The sequence below is a fragment of the Callionymus lyra genome, chromosome 15 (assembly GCF_982586985.1).
Source record: "Callionymus lyra chromosome 15, fCalLyr1.hap1.1, whole genome shotgun sequence".
Taxonomy (NCBI): domain Eukaryota; kingdom Metazoa; phylum Chordata; class Actinopteri; order Syngnathiformes; family Callionymidae; genus Callionymus; species Callionymus lyra.
The window spans coordinates 1699264-1722523 of NC_141832.1; the positions used below are offsets into that span (position 1 = coordinate 1699264).

At 37.3% G+C, this 23260-nt stretch overlaps 2 protein-coding genes across 6 annotated transcripts; both read left to right on the forward strand.

Moving 5' to 3' along the window:
- The first annotated feature begins 3666 nt into the window (after nucleotides 1-3666).
- On the forward strand, nucleotides 3667-16287 carry tom1 (target of myb1 membrane trafficking protein). Of its 5 annotated transcripts, none has more exons than XM_087809394.1 (16): nucleotides 3667-4239; nucleotides 6518-6602; nucleotides 6663-6741; nucleotides 6800-6949; nucleotides 7007-7138; nucleotides 8235-8357; nucleotides 8419-8535; nucleotides 8678-8808; nucleotides 9720-9762; nucleotides 9826-9928; nucleotides 9998-10067; nucleotides 10338-10404; nucleotides 11745-11810; nucleotides 12649-12714; nucleotides 13150-13189; nucleotides 15630-16287. In XM_087809394.1, exons 1-16 carry the CDS (start codon nucleotides 4188-4190, stop codon nucleotides 15713-15715), a joined length of 1410 nt encoding a protein of 469 aa, XP_087665520.1. In that variant the 5' UTR covers nucleotides 3667-4187; the 3' UTR covers nucleotides 15716-16287. The 5 variants fall into 5 exon arrangements, with proteins under 5 accessions (XP_087665520.1, XP_087665519.1, XP_087665523.1 ...); XM_087809393.1 differs by having other exon boundaries at nucleotides 3673-4239; nucleotides 8675-8808; XM_087809397.1 differs by lacking the exon at nucleotides 8235-8357 and having other exon boundaries at nucleotides 3674-4239.
- Nucleotides 16288-17218: 931 nt separating this feature from the next.
- On the forward strand, nucleotides 17219-22617 carry gcat (glycine C-acetyltransferase). Its single transcript, XM_087809399.1, has 9 exons — nucleotides 17219-17505; nucleotides 18305-18435; nucleotides 18907-19008; nucleotides 19066-19212; nucleotides 19300-19454; nucleotides 19516-19598; nucleotides 19658-19829; nucleotides 22131-22252; nucleotides 22313-22617. Exons 1-9 carry the CDS (start codon nucleotides 17262-17264, stop codon nucleotides 22462-22464), a joined length of 1308 nt encoding a protein of 435 aa, XP_087665525.1. The 5' UTR covers nucleotides 17219-17261; the 3' UTR covers nucleotides 22465-22617.
- The last annotated feature ends 643 nt before the right edge of the window (nucleotides 22618-23260 follow it).

Sequence of the window (23260 nt, forward strand, 5' to 3'; positions counted from 1 at the left end):
CTCAGTCATCCCTGTATCCTCTCGTCCTCAGTCATCACTGTATCCTCTCAACGTCAGTCATCCCTGTATCCTCTAGTCCTAAGTCATCACTGTATCCTCTCATCCTCAGTCATCCTTGTATCCTCTCGTCCTCAGTCATCACTGTATCCTCTCAACGTCAGTCATCACTGTATCCTCTCGTCCTCAGTCATCCCTGTATCCTCTCATCCTCAGTCATCCCTGTATCCTCTCGTCCTCAGTCATCACTGTATCCTCTCATCCTCAGTCATCACTGTATCCTCTCGTCCTCAGTCACCACTGTATCCTCTCCTCCTCAGTCATCACTGTATCCTCTCGTCCTCAGTCATCACTGTATCCTCTCGTCCTCAGTCATCAATGTATCATCTCGTTCTCAGCCATCACTGTATCCTCTCAACGTCAGTCATCACTGTATCCTCTCATCCTCAGTCATCCCTGTATCCTCTCATCCTCAGTCATCACTGTATCCTCTTGTCCTCAGTCATCACTGTATCCTCTCGTCCTCAGTCATCACTGTATAGAGGATACAGTCCTCGGTGATCATTCTTTAGCTGTGGAGGTTGTAACGACTGCTGCCACCTAGTGGCTGGAAGTGTAATAGCCACACACACATGATTGTTTACAGGTGAGTCTTGAAAACATTATAAATCACAACCAATGTTCTGATGTGTTTCTTCCTGACGAACAAAGCGACTCTGGATGATGTTCAGACTCCATGTTTCTTTAATGTTCTCTGCCAGCTCTGGACGACCGTCTCCACGGCGACCGGAGGGTGAGCCTGAGAAACTTTAGTGTTTGTGAAACAGTTTGAGTCACGAGCCTCGACACCTTGAATGAAACTAGTCTCTTAAGATAAGATGTTTACATCTACGCTGCTAAGAAAAGTGTTTATTTTAAGAATTCTCTTTAGAAACAAACGTTATGTAACGTCTGTCTTTGAGGCTCAAAACAAATGCTCGACAGGTTTGAATATCCAGCAAATCAGACATTTTTTCACTTTGTCTGAGAAACTTGACGTGTTTGATGTTTGTATTTATTCTCAAAGACACATTTGTAAATCAAGTTCATGTTAAAATTCACTTGATCTAGTTCAGCATTGTTGGTTAAGTTAATCGAGTTGGCATTTTTTTATTCAGTTACATATTTGTTAATCTAGTGACACATTTGTAAATCTAGTGACACATTTGTAAATCTAGTGACACATTTGTAAATCTAGTGACACATTTGTTAATCTAGTGACACATTTGTAAATCTAGTGACACATTTGTTAATCTAGTGACACATTTGTAAATGTAGTGACACATTTGTAAATCTAGTGACACATTTGTTAATCTAGTGACACATTTGTAAATCTAGTGACACATTTGTTAATCTAGTGACACATTTGTTAATCTAGTGACACATTTGTAAATGTAGTGACACATTTGTTAATCTAGTGACACATTTGTAAATCTAGTGACACATTTGTTAATCTAGTGACACATTTGTAAATCTAGTGACACATTTGTTAATCTAGTGACACATTTGTTAATCTAGTGACACATTTGTAAATGTAGTGACACATTTGTAAATCTAGTGACACATTTGTTAATCTAGTGACACATTTGTAAATCTAGTGACACATTTGTTAATCTAGTGACACATTTGTAAATGTAGTGACACATTTGTAAATCTAGTGACACATTTGTTAATCTAGTGACACATTTGTAAATGTAGTGACACATTTGTAAATCTAGTGACACATTTGTAAATCTAGTGACATATTTGTAAATCTAGTGACACATTTGTTAATCTAGTGACACATTTGTAAATGTAGTGACACATTTGTTAATCTAGTGACACATTTGTTAATCTAGTGACACATTTGTAAATGTAGTGACACATTTGTTAATCTAGTGACACATTTGTTAATCTAGTGACACATTTGTTAATCTAGTGACACATTTGTAAATCTAGTGACACATTTGTTAATCTAGTAACACATTTGTTAATCTAGTGACACATTTGTTAATCTAGTGACACATTTGTTAATCTAGTGACACATTTGTTAATCTAGTGACACATTTGTAAATGTAGTGACACATTTGTTAATCTAGTGACACATTTGTTAATCTAGTGACACATTTGTTAATCTAGTGACACATTTGTAAATGTAGTGACACATTTGTTAATCTAGTGACACATTTGTTAATCTAGTGACACATTTGTTAATCTAGTGACACATTTGTAAATGTAGTGACACATTTGTTAATCTAGTGACACATTTGTAAATGTAGTGACACATTTGTTAATCTAGTGACACATTTGTTAATCTAGTGACACATTTGTAAATGTAGTGACACATTTGTTAATCTAGTGACACATTTGTTAATCTAGTGACACATTTGTTAATCTAGTGACACATTTGTAAATGTAGTGACACAATTTTAAATCAAGTTACACAATTTTTAGTCTAGTTACTCATATGTCAATTGAGATGCTAATTTTAAATCAAGTTTTGCATTTGTAAATGGAATTACTCATTTGTAAATCAAGCTACACATTTTTAAGTAAAGTAACCAGTTCTAAAAATATAAAGTATTTTTTAAATTGTGTTACATATTTGTAAATCAAGTGACACATTTGTAAATATAGTTACTAATTTATAAATCAAGCTACACATTTGTAAATATAGTTACTCATTTGTAAATCAAGCTACAAATTTGTAAATATAGTTACTAATTTGTAAATCAAGCTACACATTTGTAAATATAGTTACTAATTTGTAAATCAAGCTACACATTTGTAAATATAGTTACTAATTTGTAAATCAAGCTACACATTTGTAAATATAGTTACTAATTTGTAAATCAAGCTACACATTTGTAAATATAGTTACTAATTTGTAAATCAAGCTACACATTTGTAAATATAGTTACTAATTTGTAAATCAAGCTATGCATTTTAAATCAAGCTACACATTTGTAAATATAGTTACTAATTTATAAATCAAGCTACACATTTGTAAATATAGTTACTCATTTGTAAATCAAGCTACACATTTGTAAATATAGTTACTAATTTGTAAATCAAGCTACACATTTGTAAATATAGTTACTAATTTGTAAATCAAGCTACACATTTGTAAATATAGTTAGTAATTTGTAAATCAAGCAACACATTTGTAAATATAGTTACTAATTTGTAAATCAAGCAACACATTTGTAAATATAGTTAGTAATTTGTAAATCAAGCTACACATTTGTAAATATAGTTACTAATTTGTAAATCAAGCTACACATTTGTAAATATAGTTACTAATTTGTAAATCAAGCAACACATTTGTAAATATAGTTAGTAATTTGTAAATCAAGCTATGCATTTTAAATCAAGCTACACATTTGTAAATATAGTTACTCATTTGTAAATCAAGCAACACACATTAAATCAAGCAACACATTTTTTAATATAGTTACCAATTTGTAAATCAAGCAACACCTTTTTTAATCGAGTAACACATTTCTACATGTAAAAATGTATTTTTTAAATTGAGTAACATGTTTGTTAATCTAGTGACACATTTGTAAATGTATTTTCTTATTTGCAAATCATGCTACACATTATCAGATCCTGGTACAGATACATTTAAATAAAATTTACACCAAATCTGTCATTTTCACCAAACAGGTTCAAACTTTCCTTTTTGTTATATTTTATCAATTGTATTTTGTTTTTAATCTTGAATATTTCTCTTGAATTCCTTCACATGTAGTTACACAATAATAACACGTCGTTCTTTGATCTCTGCGAACACATATTTGTAAGTACTTTGTACTTTGTTCTTTGTTCTTTGTTCTTTGTTCTTTGTTCTTTGTTGTCTTTCATGTTCTTGCTTTAAATTGATTCTCAGCTTTCATTCAGCACCAGCTCTCTATACGAACCTGCAGTGCGGCCAGTGAACGGTAGGGGGCGGTGTTAGACATCTGCTCCTGTGCTACTGTCCCTTTAAATCGTGACGTCGCGCAACTGGTGCTCAGTTCGTTGTCAGGCAGCAGCAGGCGCGCGCGGCTGCGGCACTAGGAGCGGCGGAGCTGCGGCGAACATCTCCGAACATCTGCGAACATCTCCGAGCATCTCCGAGCATCTCCGGAGCCTCGGACCCTCCAGCGGACCCTCGTCACGCCGCGAACATGGAGTTCTTGCTGGGGAACCCGTTCAGCACCGCGGTGGGTCAGCGCGTGGGTGAGTGATGGACGAGGCGCACCTGCACACGTCACTTCCGGTGACTTCACCTCAGCGAGACGTGCTTTCAAATCAAACGCGTTCAAAACCATCAAATCCTGTTTAATGTAGTTGAACGTTGATTGACAGAAGAGCAAAGGCTTACGCTTCGACTGACACCGCACGCAGCCAATGGCGTGAGGGGAAGGCGGGGCTAAGAGCGGCTCCTCTCGTCTCTCATTGGCTGCCGGTGTGGGAATCGAAGTGGCCAATAGGGAGGCAGGATGTTGGTGACCCACTAATGGACGTTTATCTGCTGATGCTCTTAATGGGTTTTCAATGTGTTTATTTCTCTCTTCCGCACATTTACATGGACCTGAAGCAGCAGGTTTTAAAATCATAAATCATTTAGTTTTGATGGAGGAACGAAGATAAATCGATGTTGAGAACAATACTGTGTAGTAATTGTGTTATAAATTAGCATAAACGTATCGAACACTTAATAGCTCTAGTAGAAGAACTCACATTTAACGATCTCCCTCTGCGCTTGATGCAGTCTACTGACGCCTTCAAGAAACATCTTAATACATTTTTATTCTTGCTTTTTCTTGCTTTTCTGAGACTCTTGTGTTTGTCTTATGTTTTCTTGATCTTTTATGTTTTTTTATTGAGTTTTGTTTTGATTGTTTAAGCGCTTTGTGACCCTGGTCTGGAAAAGCGCTATTTAAATATAAATTACTAGCTTACAAATATTGCATCAAAAAACAAGACCCAGTTTTGCTAAATAACCTTAGAAATACATTTTGTTATTTAAATTGATTAATTTCTGACAGTAACACACTTTATTGTAACATATTCTCTCCTGACAGTAACACACTTTATTGTAACATATTGTCTCCTGACAGTAACACACTTTATTGGAACATATTCTCTCCTGACAGTAACACACTTTATTGTAACATATTCTCTCCTGACAGTAACACACTTTATTGTAACATATTCTCTCCTGACAGTAACACACTTTATTGTAACATATTGTCTCCTGACAGTAACACACTTTATTGTAACATATTATCTCCTGACAGTAACACACTTTATTGTAACATATTCTCTCCTGACAGTTACACACTTTATTGTAACATATTCTCTCCTGACAGTAACACACTTTATTGTAACATATTCTCTCCTGACAGTTACACACTTTATTGTAACATATTCTCTCCTGACAGTAACACACTTTATTGTAACATATTCTCTCCTGACAGTAACACACTTTATTGTATCATATTCTCTCCTGACAGTAACACACTTTATTGTAACATATTCTCTCCTGACAGTAACACACTTTATTGTAACATATTCTCTCCTGACAGTAACACACTTTATTGTAACATATTCTCTTCTGACAGTAACACACTTTATTGTAACGTATTCTCTCCTGACAGTAACACACTTTATTATGACGTATTCTCTCCTGACAGTTACACACTTTATTGTAACATATTCTCTCCTGACAGTAACACACTTTATTGTAACATATTCTCTCCTGACAGTAACACACTTTATTGTAACATATTCTCTCCTGACAGTAACACACTTTATTGTAACGTATTCTCTCCTGACAGTAACACACTTTATTGTAACATATTCTCTCCTGACAGTAACACACTTTATTGTAACGTATTCTCTCCTGACAGTAACACACTTTATTGTAACATATTCTCTCCTGACAGTAACACACTTTATTGTAACATATTCTCTCCTGACAGTAACACACTTTATTGTAACGTATTCTCTCCTGACAGTAACACACTTTATTGTAACATATTCTCTCCTGACAGTAACACACTTTATTGTAACGTATTCTCTCCTGACAGTAACATACTTTTTTGTACATATTCTTTCCTCATACAGTATAAACACACTTTGTTGTTTTGTTCAAGTTTTTCTTGTCAGTAACACATTTTATTGTAACACACGGTTTCTTGACAGTAACACACGTATTGTAAAACATTCTTTCCTGACAGTAACACACTTTGTTGCAATTAAGTGTGTTACTGACAGAAATAATTGTTGGTGTCCAGAATGTTCAAATACATATTTCCTGACAGTTACACACTTTATTTTAACACAATTAAGTCTGTTACCATTGGAAGAATATATTCCAATAAAGTTACACATCTTTCCTGACAGTTACACACTTTATTGTGTCACGTGTTGTTTTAGATTATATAAGTGTAAACATCTATATATTGACTGCTGCTCCTGACATGTTTCAAAGTGTTGTAATTTCCCACAGAGCGTGCGACCGGAGCCAGCCTTCCCTCGGAGGACTGGGCCCTCAACATGGAGATCTGCGATGTCATCAACAGCCTCGAGGAAGGGTGTGTTGATGGTTTGTTTCTCAATCTGCGCTCAAGTTAACTCCCGCGTCTGATCTCCAGACCCAGAGACGCCGTCCGAGCCATCAGGAAGAGGATCGCCGGGAACAAGAACTTCAAGGAAGTGATGCTGGCGCTGACCGTGAGTGAACGGCTCCAGCGCCTCCTCCTGGACATCTCAGCAGCTTCTGCTTCTTCAGGTCCTGGAGACGTGCGTGAAGAACTGCGGCTACAGGTTCCACGTCCTGGTGACCACCCGGGACTTCATCGAGGGCGTCCTGGTCCGAGCCATCATCCCGCGCAACAACCCTCCTCTGATCCTGCACGACCGTGTGCTCAGCATCGTTCAGGTGAGTCTGGGTCTGCAGGCTCTGGTGCTCCAGCATCTCATGGTGGTGGTGGTCCAGGCGTGGGCCGATGCCTTCCGCAGCTCACCCGACCTGACGGGCGTGGTGTCGGTGTACGAGGACCTGCGGAGGAAAGGCCTGGAGTTCCCCATGACGGAGCTGGACGGATACTCTGCTCCCGCGGCTAAGAAGGTACGAGCCTCTCGTGACACAAACCTGTTTTTCAAGCACATTCTTCTCGTTTCACGCCTTCTTTTAACAACCTTTTCCTTTCCTGGCATCTTGACAAACCGCTGTGAACCAAAAAAACACACAAATTATTCCCTTCAATGAACGAGTGACGAGTTCATGACAAACACTTTGAAGCTTTTGAGTCGAAGAGTCAATATTGACGCACGACAGCGACGCCTTCCTATGAGTTTTCTCCAGAATCCTCCATGAATGTTGCTTTTTAATGAAATATATTTACGAGTTTCCTCTTGAGAATCCTGTTTTGTTCATTTAATTTTATTTATTTTCAAAAGACACAGGACGTCACCGGTAGAAACATTTAAAAAAAACATTATTCGTTTATTATTACAGCTAAAAACAAATACATTTACACAAAATTAATGAACAAAAACTGTATTTGTAGAGTAGAATAGAAACAATACAATGCACAACACAAACTATGTAATTTAGAATAAAGGCAAAGTAAATAAATAGACAATATTAATCAAATAAATCAACGATAAGTGAATTTCCTGTCGAGTGACTGATAGAGGAAACATTTTCTTTAAAATAAAAAGATAAGTGAATAAATAATAAATTAAAAGATAAATATAGTATTAAGAGAAATAAATTGAAACATTTTCTAAACATTGTTTTTTGTTTTGATCCAAAGCGTGATCCAGTTCGAATCCTCCCGCCAAAACCCCCACAGCTGTGTAGCATGTATGCTAACAAGTTAGCTAGCTCTGTCGTGTAGATATTTCTGAATATACGTTCAGATTTTTAACATATTTATATATTTAGACGACAAATACATTTTCAATTATCAATTTTATTATTATGAAACTTGGTCCTGGTTCTTATTTGTGCATATTTTACATTTAAAGGAGGGGTAGGTGTTCTTCAAAACAGAATAATGAATTGAAAGTGTGAGTCGTCCTCGAACAGCTGTGTAGCATGTATGCTAACTCTTCTGCTAGCACTTTCACACGCACTCAGAAGTGTCGTGGTAACGACTGAGTGTGACTCACGGGTGTTTGGCTGTGACTCTTCTTCTGGGGGCTTCTTGACGGACCAGAATCCTCCTGGTCCCGCTGTCACGACTCTTCCCGCCTCGGCGCTGTCTTCCAAACTCATCCCACCCTTGACCTCTGAACTCAAACTCATCCTGGACGGGCGCGAGGCTCTGACCTCGTCGCAGGTGAGCTGGCGCCTGGGCTCCTGGCGCGCCGGGTTCGCTCACCTGTCCCTCCGACCGCCAGGTGGAGACGCTGAAGACGGAGCTGGGCGTGGTGCGCGAGAACCTCAGCACCATGTCGGACCTGATGGCCCGCCTGGACCCGGTCACGGTGAAGCGGGCCGACGTGGAGCTGCTGGAGGTGAGTCCACCACCTGTCGCCCGACGCGTCCGTGTGGCCCGTAACTGATCTGTCGCCGCCGCCGCCGCACCCGGTGACCCCGCCACGACCCCGCCACGACCCCCCCGCCCCACACATGCTGTGTCTGTTGTGTCATCAGCAGTTGTACTCGGGGTGTAAAGACATGCAGGAGCGCATCGTGACGATGGTGCCGCGGCTCAGCGAGGAGAAGCTGATCCAGGAGCTGCTGGACACCAACGACCAGATGAACTCGGCCTTCAGCCGCTACCAGCGGTACGACGCGTAGCTAGCTAGCTAGCTACTCCTTTACGCTAGCTAGCTAGCTACTCCTTTACGCTAGCTAGCTAGCTACTCCTTTACGCTAGCTAGCTAGCAACTCCTTTACGCTAGTTTACGTTGTCACGGCAGCACGAGATTAGACGTCAGGTTCATTTGGATTTTATTTCATTTTTTATTATTTAATTTTGTTTTATTTTTTTACATAACCGTTCAAGAGTTTGTTGTACCCGTATTATTTATTTTAATTTAATATATTTATTTACATAAGGGTTCAAGAGTTTATTAACCTTTTATTTTAATTTATTTATATAAGAGTTTAAAAACTAATTAAAATAATAAGTACGTGTATAATCAAACTAAATTAAAATTTAATTTATTTTAATATATTTATTTAAATAAGATTTCAAAAACGTATTCTACCCGTCTTATTTAAAGTTAATTTAAAATAGTTTAATTTAATTTAAAATAATTTAATTTGATCTAAAATAATTGTTTTTTTTTCTTAAATTTATTTTTATTATTGAATTTGTATATATTTACTTACAAAAGAGTTCAAGAACATGTTCCATCCATTTTGATTAATGGAATGAATTAATAATTTAAATCAACTTAATTCAAAACGATTTTATTTTATTATATTTAATGTAATGTTTTGTTTAATAATTTATTTATTTTTAATTTTTTTATATTGGGTCTGTATTTGTATTGTAACGTATTCTATATTTTTTGTGTTTATCTCATTTTATTTACTTATATTTATTATTACTTTATTTAATTCTATTCTCTAAGATGCTCTAATTCTGAAATAATGAGATAAAACTATAGATGAAATAAATGTAAAATAATGACAACAATACAACATGTGAAGAATAAACATCTTTTCTTAAACGTTTATTTCCACGCAGGTTCGAGAGGCGACTGACAGACGGACAGAACTCGACAGAGAAGGTGCAGAAGAACGACAGAGTTTAAAAAAGACGGTGAAAGACTGAATCGTTCATTTCCTTCCAGATGTACGTGAACCTCTCGGACGTCCAGGCCGGCAGCCAATCAGAGGACAGCGCCTTCAGCCAGTCCAAGTCCAACAGTCTGTCCAGCGACATGGCGCGACTGAGTGAGTGTTCACGTGACCTCGAGGTCGAAGGTCGTGGTGGTCGACCGCTCAACGCGACCTTGTCTCCAGGTACGTGCGACGCCGACGACCTGGACTCGCTGACGCCGAGACCGGATCCCGATCTTCAGCCGAGACAAAAGTAAATATTCTCCTCGTCGCGGCTTCTAACCCGAGCCGCTTCAAACCGGCTCGACCCGTTTACGCTCCAATCCTGGCCAGAGAACGAGGTCAGCGCTTCGAACCTCAAGTTTCCCACGGTGTCGCCGCCGCGTGTCGATAAAGTTTTGAGCGTCTTAATTGGAGTCACGGCGTGTGTTTGTTTGGGTGCCGGAGGAGATAATCCGTCACTTATCCGTCACTAATCTGGATTACGGTCCGACACGGGAACTAAAAGTCTCTGGTGTTTCAGCGGACGAGGGGACGAGGTTGTGGACGGACCGCCGAGGGCCGGCGACGGACTCCTGCACTCCAGAGCGGTGAGGATCCGACTCTCACGACCATAACAACACGTTCAACTGTTTACTGCAGTCAGTCGTCACATTCTTGCGCTGGTGGTGGCGCTCTGGCGGTGGTTCGTGGTACTGCATGCTAGCGTAGCATCGTCACCTTGAAATAAGTTTGCATTTAAATAAATAAAACTTAATGTAATGAAATAATGAGTTCATAGAAACGAGTCGTCTAACACTTCAAATAGACAAGAGATTAAGCTAACTAGTTAGCTAGATTAGCTTGAATGTATTGTGATTTAGCTCATTAATTATAAGTAAGATGTCATATTTTATATTATTATTATATAAAAATATACCTTTTCAATTCAGTTTTCCCTCGTTTAATTAAATCGAGCAACCAAAAAATTACTTAAATAAGTGTAAATAGTTTTAAACAACTAAATTGATGATTAGCTTTAGCTTTAGTTTGTATTCCACAGAAAAATTGAACACTACAGATCTTTCTTTTTTTACATTTGGACCTGAACTGTTCAAAATCTTTTGCATTTTAAAAAACAATACTTGAAAAATGTTACTGAAATAATAAGCAAAGACAAAAGGTTAGCTCGCGACGGAGGCTAATACGTTTGCTAGCTCAGATTTAAAGTTGTGTTCTTTTGTTTGTTCGTTCTTTTGTTTGACTTCTGGTTCATGTTCACAGTTTTGTCTTTTTGAAATATGTATTAAAAACACTTCTTTATCTACAAAAGGAAAAAATAAAATATCAAAAGGTCAAATTTTGTGCAAAACTAGGGGCTAAGCTAACTAGTCAGTTAGCTAGATTAGCTTAAGTATATTGTGATCTGGCTTAATAATCATGAATCTTGAATCCTAAGTCATTCTCAATCCCCTCGTTTTACTAAAAATACAAACCAAAAATCACTTTTATGAGCTTAATAGTTTTAAAAATGCTAAACCGATTAGCTTTTGCATTTTTACATTCCACGCTGGAAGCTAATTGAAGAAGCAAACTTGTTAGCTAAGTCAGCTTAAATGTTTTGTGATATTAACATATTCCTTTAAGTGTCTCTTGTTTTGGGAAGAATATAAACACAAAAAATCACTTTATGAGCCTAAATAGCTTTAAAATGTCGATTAGCTTTAGCATGTTTTCTTTCCACAGCTAACAGCATCAAATGTGTCTCTGAAAACACTTGTATTTGTTGTTTTTGTGAAGTTCATATTCAAAATGCAACCAGTGAATAGTTAGCTTCGAGCTAACCCTGTTTAAACCCTAGACTCGGTCGATGCTCACCAACAACAACAACTTGATTATGGGATGTTTCTCTTGACTGACGTCTGTCTGTTGAACTGTTCTCTGTGTGAAGGACTTCAGTCCCGCCTCCTCCCATGACTCCTCCCCCAAGTTAGACTGGATGATCAAGCGAGGAATGGTGGGTCCGAGCTTGAGACGCGTGGCTTGATTCCATCCTCCATCCATCCTCCATCCATCCTCCATCCATCCTCCATCCATCCTCCATCCTCCATCCTCCATCCATCCTCCATCCATCCATCCTCCATCCATCCATCCTCCATCCATCCTCCATCCTCCATCCATCCATCCTCCATCCTCCATCCTCCATCCTCCATCCTCCATCCATCCATCCATCCATCCTTCATCCTCCATCCTCCATCCATCCTCCATCCTCCATCCTCCATCCCTCCATCCTCCATCCTCCATCCTCCATCCTCCATCCATCCTCCATCCTCCATCCATCCTCCATCCTCCATCCTCCATCCTCCATCCTCCATCCTCCATCCTCCATCCTCCATCCTCCATCCTCCATCCATCCTCCATCCATCCTCCATCCTCCATCCATCCTCCATCCATCCATCCTCCATCCTCCATCCTCCATCCTCCATCCTCCATCCTCCATCCTCCATCCATCCTCCATCCATCCTCCATCCATCCATCCTCCATCCTCCATCCATCCTCCATCCTCCATCCATCCATCCTCCATCCATCCTCCATCCATCCTCCATCCATCCATCCTCCATCCATCCTCCCGTCATCCTCCCGTCATCCTCCCATCATTTAGTCGTTCTCTCTCTTCCTCACGACAGACGTTTGTGTGCATGTGTGAGTCTCTGCATGACAGTTGTGTAGTTCCTCGGCTCGCCACTCGCCCGTCATCCTGGAATGTTGTTGCTGTGGTTTGCGTCATGCGTTCGGTTCGCGTCGCCGTGGCGACGGTGGTGCTGCCTTCACTTACACGCCGCTGTCGTTCCCAGATCCCCGTCGCCCAGTCCACCCCGATGGACGACATCGAGAAGTGGCTGACCCTGGATGATGACGACGTGAGTCGACCTCCTGACCCTCTTGACCTCCTGACCCTGTCGTGTTCATAATATAAATGAAAGTATAATAGTGTCACTAGATTCATAGATACTGAATTTAAAAGGCTATGGATTTTAAAAATATTTAATTAAAATACTTTATATGTTCAAATGCATTATTTTGGAATAATTGGAATTTATGCATTTAATTTAAAAAAAAAGTTTCCGAATAAAAGGAATAGAATAATTATAAACGTGTCTTAAACAGTTAAAGTCGACCATGAGCTGTTATCAGACACGACTAATGGAACTTGAAAGATGACTTTTGTGTTTTTGACATGTTTACAACAACAAACTTTCATGAACTTCCTCTCGTGACGAATGTTGTCGTAAAAACCCTGATGGACGTGAAATGAAGACACAAACGTGAGAATAATTCAACTTCTTGACTTTCAGTTGGAAGACTTGGAAGACTCTGACGGTGTGACCAGTGAAGGTGAGGCTTGAGTTAGTTAACCACTAGTTATCAACTAACTGCTTGTTCACGTGTATAACCGTCGTGTTTATCGTTTTATTCATTATCATAAAGTACTTTTCAACAGACGGATACAATAATATTAATAATAATGTAGTATATATGTTTATATGTTATCTTTTTTATGGATATTAACTATCAAATGAATAAACTATCAAAGGTCAAATGTTGTGCAGCGCCAGGAGCTAATTAAAGAAGCCTGCCTTCTTATTTCCACCTGCAGATGGCGCCATCGCTGCTTTAAGCTTTAGCCTGCTGGGAGAAATTTATAATGTAATTGATGATGAAATAATGAAAGAAATATTAAGAAAACTAGATAAACTAGTAAATAAACTAAATCTAGAAGAAGTAATAATTAAATAATAATAATAATTAGAAAACATTAAATTAAAATGATAATGAAAAAAAATCTTTATTTGAAAATGATAAGAAAATATAAAATAAAAATGATAATAAGAAAATTAAAAAAAAAATAATAAGAAAATTTAAAATAAAAATAATAAGAAAATATAAAATAAAAATGATGAAAAAATATATAATTAAAATAATAATAAGAAAATTAAAAAAATTAAAATAATAGCAAGAAAATATAAATTTAAAATAATAATAATAAGAAAAAGAATAAGAAAATATTAAATTAAAATAATAATAAGAAAATATAAAATAAAAAAACAATAAGAAAATAAATAAAAAAATATATAAAATTAAAATAATAATAAGAAAATAAAAGAATATAAAATTAAAATAATAATAAGAAAATAAAAGAATTTAAAATAATAATAAGAAAATATAAAATTAAAATGATAAGAAAATGTAAAATTAAAATAATAATAAGAAAATAAAAGAATTTAAAATAATAAGAAAATATAAAATTAAAATGATAAGAAAATATAAAATAATAATAAGAAAATAAAAGAATAAGAAAAATAATAAGAAAATATAAAATAAAAATTATAATAAGAAAAAATAAAATTAAAATGATAAGAAAATATAAAGTAAAAATAATAAGAAAATATAAAAATAATAATAAGAAAATATAAAAATAATAATAAGAAAATAAAAAGAATAATAAGAAAACATCAAATTAAAATAATAATAAGAAAATAGATTAATAATAACAATAATAAAAATATAAAATAAAAATGATAATAAGAAAAATTAAAATTAAAATGATAAGAAAATATTGAAATAAAAATAATAAGAAAATATAAAATAAAAATGATAATAAGAAAATATTGAAATAAAAATAATAAGAAAATATAAAATTAAAATAATAATAAGAAAATTAAAAAAAAAAGAAGAAAATTAAAAATAAAAATAATAATAAGAAAATATAAAATAAAAATGATGAAAAAAGATATAATTAAAATAATAATAAGAAAATTAAAAAAATTAAAATAATAACAAGAAAATATAAATTTAAAATAATAAGAAAAAAAATTAATAATAAGAAAATATAAAATAAAAAATAATAAGAAAATATAAAATAAAAAATAATAAAAAAATAAATAAAATTAAAATAAAATAAAAATAATAAGAAAATATAAAATTAAAATAATAAGAAGAAAATTAAAAAATAATAATAAGAAAATTAAAAAAAATAATAATAATAACAAGAAAATATAAATTTAAAATAATAAGAAAAAGAATAAGAAAATATTAAATTAAAATAATAATAAGAAAATATAAAATAAAAAAAATAATAAGAAAATAAATAATATATATATATAAAATTAAAATAAAAAAAAAAAAAAGAATAAGAAAATATAAAATTAAAATAATAAGAAAATAAATAAAAAAATATATAAAATTAAAATAAAAAATAAAAAAAATAATAAGAAAATATAAAATTAAAATGATAAGAAAATTTAAAATTAAAATAATAATAAGAAAATATAAAATAAAAATGATAAGAAAATATAAAATAAAAATAATAATAAGAAAATAAAAGAATAATAACAATAATAAGAAAATATAAAATAAAAATTATAATAAGAAAAAATAAAATTAAAATGATAAGAAAATATAAAGTAAAAATAATAAGAAAATATAAAAATAATAATAAGAAAATATAAAATAAAAAGAATAATAAGAAAACATCAATTTAAAATAATAATAAGAAAATAAATTAATAATAACAATAATAAAAATATAAAATAAAAATGATAATAAGAAAATATAGAGTAAAAATAATAAGAAAATATAGAGTAAAAATAATAAGAAAATATGAAAATAATAAGAAAATATAAAATTAAAATAATAATAAGAAAATATAAAATTAAAATAATAATAATAAGAAATGTAAAAATTATAATAATAAGAAAATATAAAAGTAAATTGAAAGACTTTCTCATGCAATAACATTGATCAACTTTATTCGTGTGTTTGTCGTTCGCCGCAGAGTTCGACAAGTTTCTGGCTGGACGAGCGATGGCCGCCGAGCGCCTGCCGTCGGTCCGTTCTTCTCAGAACCACTCGGACTCGTGAGGCTCGACCCGCTTCGCTCACTGACCACTGGAAAGACTCTCTGTTCTCCACTCGTGTGTGAGACGCAAACTTTTGCACATTTTCTAAGCTTGGATTCCCGAGGAAGGTTGAGTTCTTGACGACGTATACGTGGAATATTCTGGTGTTTAGTCGCCAACACTGTGCGACAGAAGCTGCTTCTTAATCAGTTTCACGTTCGTGTTTTCAATGATTTAACGCAACTAAAATACTTTTTTTACGTTACATTCCTTTGTGAAAATGTTTTTTGTGCTTATTTATGGCTGCTGCCATATTAAACTACAGCCGGGTCTACTTTTGTCTTGTACTTGATACGTCGTGAATTTACCTTAAAGGTCGAGTTGTTTTTTTACATCTTTAATTTATTTTAAATCAAGATAGTCGCTGATTGATTAAATGACACGTCACCCAAAAGTTAGCATGAATGCTACGTAGCTTCAGAAGAAGATCCTGAAAGAAACTGGCAGAAGAGATTTAAGGAGAAATGTGAGTTCTTCTACTAGAGCGGCTCAGATCCTTCTTGTTTAGACATGAAAATAAACTGAAGTGTTTTATCTCCTCGACTCAAAATCGTTTTGAGAAACTTGTGTTTGTTTTCTAGCTTTTTTTTTCAAGGTCTTTCCGAGCGAAGCTTTTTTTTATTGCGTAAAATCCACAAATGACGGGAAAACGTTCGGGTTCGTTATGACATTCGTTTGAAGAGTTAGTCAAGATGTTCAAGGAAAGAGGAACAAAGAATCTATTCTTGAGGAACTGATTCAGGCTCATCTGGACGTTCACTGCAGGGAAGAAGCAAGATTTATTTAAATTATGAAAATAAATGATTATCAGATTTTGTAGTAAAAAACGAAACATGATTATTTGTATGGAGATGAAAAATGCATTTAAATGAAATAACAATTGGATGCATAAATGATATATATTTAGAGAATAAATAAATATGATAAAACACATTAAATTAAATGATATTAATGAATATTCAGTGCTCAGAAAGGTAACATTATTACAATTATAATTGATTTATATATTTTATTCGGATCAACAAAGACACAAATCAACTTCTTCTGACCTTCTCTGTGAACATCCAGACAAACACGTTCAATAGATTAAACACACAATAACTGGTGACACACAACCATCATGTGCATTTAAGAGTAAATGTCAGTTATAACCAGTACTTACTTAATGACTTAATATTTAGTTGACATTAACCGACATGTTTACTTTAGGTTTATATTTTATCACCGTCCTCTTTTCTGAAATGATTTATAGAATAATTACAATTAAATATATTTACAAAGTTACAATATTGTGTGACATGTTATTTTTTAAATGATATTAATCTTAATTAATGGTTTGTTTCGAGCAACAGTTTGCGCTGACAGCCAGCGTTTCTCAGCCTCGTCCTCTGATTGGCTCAAACAAGTCACTCGCCGTCAATAGCGGCCCGTGATTGGCTGAACAGCAACACGCCCCGTGGATATTATGCGACGTTCACTGCCACGCTGCAGCTCCGACCCTCGCCGTCATGTCGCTCAGAAAAGCCGCTCAGAGTCTCGTCAGGCCCCTCGCCGGGCCCCTCGCCGGGCCCCTCGCCGGGCCCCTGGCCGGGGTCCTCCGAGCCCCGGTCCGCGGCGCCTCGGCGCTGGCTGAAGCCAGGAAGGTTCTGGACGCGGAGCTGGACGGGATCCGAGCCGCGGGGACGTGGAAGGCGGAGAGAATCATCACGTCCTCGCAGGGACCGCAGATCCAGGTGCGCGGCAGCAGCGGCGGTGAGTTCGAGCTCCAGCTCCAGCGAAACTACACTTTAATAAAGTTATTTTATTTAAAAACACGTCTGAAGTCCACGTTCTACTGAAACAAACGCGTGTCCTTGAACGCAGCACCGAGCGGCGCTTCTGAAGTTTAATCTGATGGTGTTGCCTTCAAAGAAGCTCGGACGTTTCAATGTTATCGACTCTAAACGGGTCAAGTATCGACGGGTCACCGTTTTATGTGTTGGTTTTTCGTTTAAGAACCAAACAGAAAACACGAGAAAAGCGATTAAATAAAGTCGCTGAACACACGAGTGTGAATTTAATAAAAGTAAAGTTATAAATAAAATAAACCGAGAAATGTATTCACAATTACAAATACTTACTTTCGAGTAATTATGAAGTTACTAATACTTTAATAATTGTGTTTTTTTTAAACTATAAAACATGAACTACTTCTCATGGTATTAACACCTAATACTGGTAAATGGAGAGAAGCTAGTTTTCACTGTAATTAATATTTAAGTAAAAATGTATAATTTTACTGATAATAACGACTAGTTAAGATGTTGTTTAGCTTCAACTCTTAGTTAATTTAGAAGATAGTCACAATGAACGTGTTTGATAAGTAGTTAATGTTCTGTAAAGACATGAATAAATACCTCATTAATAGTTAATTATAAGTGGTACATTAAAAGAGTTAACAAATGTAAATATATATATATATATATATATATATATATATATATATATATATATATATATATATATATATATATATATATATATATGACGCGAGTCCATTGTATTTCTGCAGGCATTTTGAATTTCTGCGCCAACAACTACCTGGGTCTGTCCAGCCACCCTGAGGTGGTCCAGGGTGGGATCGAGGCCCTCAGGTCTCACGGAGCAGGTCTGAGCTCAGTGCGGTTCATCTGCGGAACTCAGGTCAGAAAACAAATAAATACAACATATTTGTTATCATATTTCTCAAGTGACTTATTTGTATGTTTAACAACATATTATTCAACATTAAGTGTTTTTTTCTTCCTAACAAGTTTATTTGAAAGTTTCAACTTTCAAACTTTAAACCCGACTAATGGACGACTTTCATCAAATCCACATATTTAACAAACAAAACCTTCTAACCTTGACTTTCAAACAACTAGTTGGAACTTTCAGACTCACTTTCTAACTCTAGAGACTAGTGATGCACTCGTGTCTGGAGGATCGGAACCGGTACTGATCCGATACTTCGCAAAAATATGAAGTATTGCAGTAAAACTGCTCATGCTTTAATAGAATAAATAAAGTGTTGGATCGGATCATATTCACACCGGTATCGTTGCATCCGTACGAGAAACACTCCACACTCGTCTCACTCCCTCTCAGCGAACTCATGACTGCTGCTGTTTCCAGGACCTTCACAAGAACCTGGAGCAGAAGTTGGCTGAGTTCCATGAGAGGGATGACTGCATCCTGTACGCCAGCTGCTTCGACGCCAACGCCGGGCTGTTCGAGGTGCGTCCTGACCCCTGACCCCTGACCCCCGGTGACCTCCTCCTCCTCCTCCCTCAGGTCCTGCTGGGTCCGGACGACGCGGTTCTGTCGGACGAGCTCAACCACGCGTCCATCATCGACGGCATCCGTCTGTGTCGGGCCACCAGGCTGCGCTACAAACACATGGACCTGGACGACCTGGAGGACAAACTCAAGAAGTCTCAGGTGGGCGTCTGGACCGCGACGGGTCGCCCGGGGTCGCCCGGGGTCACCCGGGGTCAGAGGTCTGACCCGTGCTCTCTCCCGCCTCAGTCCTCGCGGATGCGTCTGGTGGTCACGGACGGGGTCTTCTCCATGGACGGGGACGTGGCGCCGCTGCAGGGGATCTGCGAGCTGGCGGAGCGTTACGGCGCCCTGGTGTTCATCGACGAGTGTCACGCCACCGGCTTCCTGGGCGCCCGCGGGAGGTGACGACCCCGCGACCTGAGGGAGGGGTGAGGGTCAAGCTGAACGTGTGCGTGTCCTCAGGGGGACGGACGAGCTGCTGGGGGTCATGGACCGAGTTCACATCGTCAACTCCACGCTGGGCAAGGCTCTGGGAGGAGCGGCCGGTGAGTGTCGCCTCTGGCGCCCCCTGGAGGTCACGAGGAGACTCACGTCATGTCTGCAGGTGGTTACACCGTCGGACCGAAGCCGCTCATCGATCTGCTGCGACAGCGATCGCGACCGTACCTGTTCTCCAACTCCCTCCCGCCTCCTGTGGTGGGATCCGCCTCCAGCGCCGTCGACCTGCTGCTGGCGTCCAATGAGATCGCTCAGAGCATGACGGCCAAAACCATGAGGTGTGTGTCTGTGTGTCTGTTTTTCTGTGTGTCTGTGTTTCTGTGTGTCTGTGTGTCTGTGTGTCTGTGTTTCTGTGTGTCTGTGTTTCTGTGTTTCTGTGTGTCTGTGTGTCTGTGTTTCTGTGTGTCTGTGTGTCTGTGTGTCTGTGTTTCTGTGTTTCTGTGTGTCTGTGTTTCTGTGTGTCTGTGTGTCTGTGTGTCTGTGTTTCTGTGTGTCTGTGTTTCTGTGTTTCTGTGTGTCTGTGTGTCTGTGTTTCTGTGTGTCTGTGTGTCTGTGTGTCTGTGTGTCTGTGTGTCTGTGTTTCTGTGTGTCTGTGTGTCTGTGTGTCTGTGTTTCTGTGTTTCTGTGTGTCTGTGTTTCTGTGTGTCTGTGTGTCTGTGTGTCTGTGTTTCTGTGTGTCTGTGTTTCTGTGTGTCTGTGTGTCTGTGTGTCTGTGTTTGTGTGTCTGTGTGTCTGTGTGTCTGTGTTTCTGTGTGTCTGTGTGTCTGTGTGTCTGTGTGTCTGTGTTTCTGTGTGTCTGTGTGTCTGTGTGTCTGTGTTTCTGTGTGTCTGTGTTTCTGTGTGTCTGTGTGTCTGTGTGTCTGTGTTTCGGTGTTTCTGTGTGTCTGTGTGTCTGTGTGTCTGTGTGTCTGTGTGTCTGTGTTTCTGTGTGTCTGTGTTTCTGTGTTTCTGTGTGTCTGTGTTTCTGTGTTTCTGTGTGTCTGTGTTTCTGTGTGTCTGTGTGTCTGTGTGTCTGTGTGTCTGTGTGTCTGTGTTTCGGTGTTTCGGTGTTTCGGTGTGTCTGTGTGTCTGTGTTTCTGTGTGTCTGTGTTTCTGTGTTTCTGTGTTTCTGTGTGTCTGTGTTTCTGTGTTTCTGTGTGTCTGTGTGTCTGTGTTTCTGTGTGTCTGTGTGTCTGTGTGTCTGTGTTTCGGTGTGTCTGTGTTTCGGTGTGTCTGTGTTTCGGTGTGTCTGTGTTTCGGTGTGTCTGTGTTTCGGTGTTTCGGTGTGTCTGTGTGTCTGTGTGTCTGTGTTTCGGTGTGTCTGTGTTTCGGTGTGTCTGTGTTTCGGTGTGTCTGTGTTTCGGTGTGTCTGTGTTTCGGTGTGTCTGTGTTTCGGTGTGTCTGTGTTTCTGTGTGTCTGTGTTTCTGTGTGTCTGTGTGTCTGTGTGTCTGTGTGTCTGTGTGTCTGTGTGTCTGTGTTTCGGTGTTTCGGTGTTTCGGTGTGTCTGTGTGTCTGTGTGTCTGTGTGTCTGTGTTTCTGTGTGTCTGTGTTTCTGTGTTTCTGTGTGTCTGTGTTTCTGTGTTTCTGTGTTTCTGTGTGTCTGTGTTTCTGTGTTTCTGTGTGTCTGTGTTTCTGTGTGTCTGTGTGTCTGTGTGTCTGTGTTTCGGTGTGTCTGTGTTTCGGTGTGTCTGTGTTTCGGTGTGTCTGTGTTTCGGTGTGTCTGTGTTTCTGTGTTTCGGTGTGTCTGTGTGTCTGTGTGTCTGTGTTTCGGTGTGTCTGTGTTTCGGTGTGTCTGTGTTTCGGTGTGTCTGTGTTTCGGTGTGTCTGTGTTTCGGTGTGTCTGTGTTTCGGTGTGTCTGTGTTTCTGTGTGTCTGTGTTTCTGTGTGTCTGTGTTTCGGTGTGTTTCTGTGTGTCTGTGTGTCTGTGTTTCTGTGTGTCTGTGTTTCTGTGTGTCTGTGTTTCTGTGTGTCTGTGTTTCGGTGTGTCTGTGTTTCGGTGTGTCTGTGTGTCTGTGTTTCGGTGTGTCTGTGTTTCGGTGTGTCTGTGTTTCTGTGTGTCTGTGTTTCTGTGTGTCTGTGTTTCGGTGTGTCTGTGTTTCGGTGTGTCTGTGTTTCGGTGTGTCTGTGTTTCTGTGTGTCTGTGTTTCGGTGTGTCTGTGTTTCGTTGTGTCTGTGTTTCGGTGTGTCTGTGTTTCGGTGTGTCTGTGTTTCGGTGTGTCTGTGTTTCTGTGTGTCTGTGTTTCTGTGTGTCTGTGTTTCGGTGTGTCTGTGTTTCTGTGTGTCTGTGTTTCTGTGTGTCTGTGTTTCTGTGTGTCTGTGTTTCTGTGTGTCTGTGTTTCGGTGTGTCTGTGTTTCGTTGTGTGTCTGCGTATCTCTATATTAAATAATAAAACGTATATATATATATATATATATATACGTATATATATATATACGTATATATATATATACGTATATATATATATACGTATATATATATATATATATATGCGTGTCTGTATATAAAATACTAAAACTAACATATATATATACGTGTATATATATATTATATTATATGCGTGTCTGTATATAAAAACTAACGTCTATAATTGAACGGCAGGTTCCGGACCAGGATGACGGAGGCCGGCTTCACCATCGGAGGATCCGTTCACCCGATCTGTCCCGTGATGCTCGGAGACGCTCGACTGGCGTCTGTCATGTCCGAAGACATGTTGAAACTCGGTGAGGTCGTCGGGTCGAAGGTCAAACAAGGGTTTGTTAAAAAAAAACGTGTCCTCGCAGGAATCTACGTCATCGGCTTCTCCTTCCCCGTCGTGCCCAAAGGCAAGGCCCGGATCCGGGTCCAGATCTCGGCGGCGCACACGGACCAGGACATCGACCGCTGCGTGGACGCCTTCATCAGGACCGGACGCAAACATGGCGTCGTTTCCTGAACTTCTGAGCATAAACCATGTTTACCAGCAAGTGTTACAGAGAGAAATGTTGCATGAAGTTGCATGTTCAGGTCAGCAGAGGGCGCTGTTGCCAACAGAACAGTGACGTGATTGACACGTTATTGAAATTAAATAAATACGTTTATCAAAGACTGTTTTAATCTTATAATCCTATGATGTATAAACGAGCTTTTGCAGGTGATTTGAATGAAAACAAAATGTATTTTTTCCTCTTAAACTGTTTATCAGGACTTTATCTAAATAAATAAAAACGTATATTATTAAACTATTATGAAGTTCCTTATATTTTAAACTAGTGTAAGATTTGAAAAACATATTCATAATGATATTAATTTCCGAATATTCGCAGGATATTTGTAGTAATGAAATATATAAATGAATTTAATTAATTAATTAAATCTAATGACCTGAATAGTTACTTTTTTATGTTAATTTAAAAATCTGAACACGTTTCACTGGTAAATAAAACACAGTTGGTTAATAACTAGATTAATTTAGTAACTGAAGATTAAATTAGATTAATTCTAAAAATTTCCCATTGTGGGAAAAATAAAGGAAAATCTTAAATATAACCATCATTTATTCATGTTTAAATAATTTAAACAAACGTTAAAATAGTATCCGATTTTAATTCGATCAAGTCGTTTTTAATCTTTGAAAATGTACTTTTTATTCTTTTGAATTGTAAAATCAATGTGTTTTGAAAATATGCATGTTTTATAAGTAAATAAACATGTTTATTAGTTAGTTTTGTAAACGACAGAATAGTTTAGTG

What these genes read in the sequence shown, in the direction of transcription:
- gcat (XM_087809399.1), top strand. Translation starts at nt 17,262, where the DNA reads ATGTCGCTCAGAAAAGCCGCTCAGAGTCTCGTCAGGCCCCTCGCCGGG. An exon ending in GGTTCATCTGCGGAACTCAG is followed by an intron (nt 18,436 to 18,906) that starts GTCAGAAAACAA and finishes TGCTGTTTCCAG; the next exon opens with GACCTTCACAAGAACCTGGA. An exon ending in ACAAACTCAAGAAGTCTCAG is followed by an intron (nt 19,213 to 19,299) that starts GTGGGCGTCTGG and finishes CTCCCGCCTCAG; the next exon opens with TCCTCGCGGATGCGTCTGGT.
- tom1 (XM_087809393.1), top strand. Translation starts at nt 4,188, where the DNA reads ATGGAGTTCTTGCTGGGGAACCCGTTCAGCACCGCGGTGGGTCAGCGC. An exon ending in CGCGGTGGGTCAGCGCGTGG is followed by an intron (nt 4,240 to 6,517) that starts GTGAGTGATGGA and finishes AATTTCCCACAG; the next exon opens with AGCGTGCGACCGGAGCCAGC. An exon ending in TGACGGTGTGACCAGTGAAG is followed by an intron (nt 13,190 to 15,629) that starts GTGAGGCTTGAG and finishes CGTTCGCCGCAG; the next exon opens with AGTTCGACAAGTTTCTGGCT.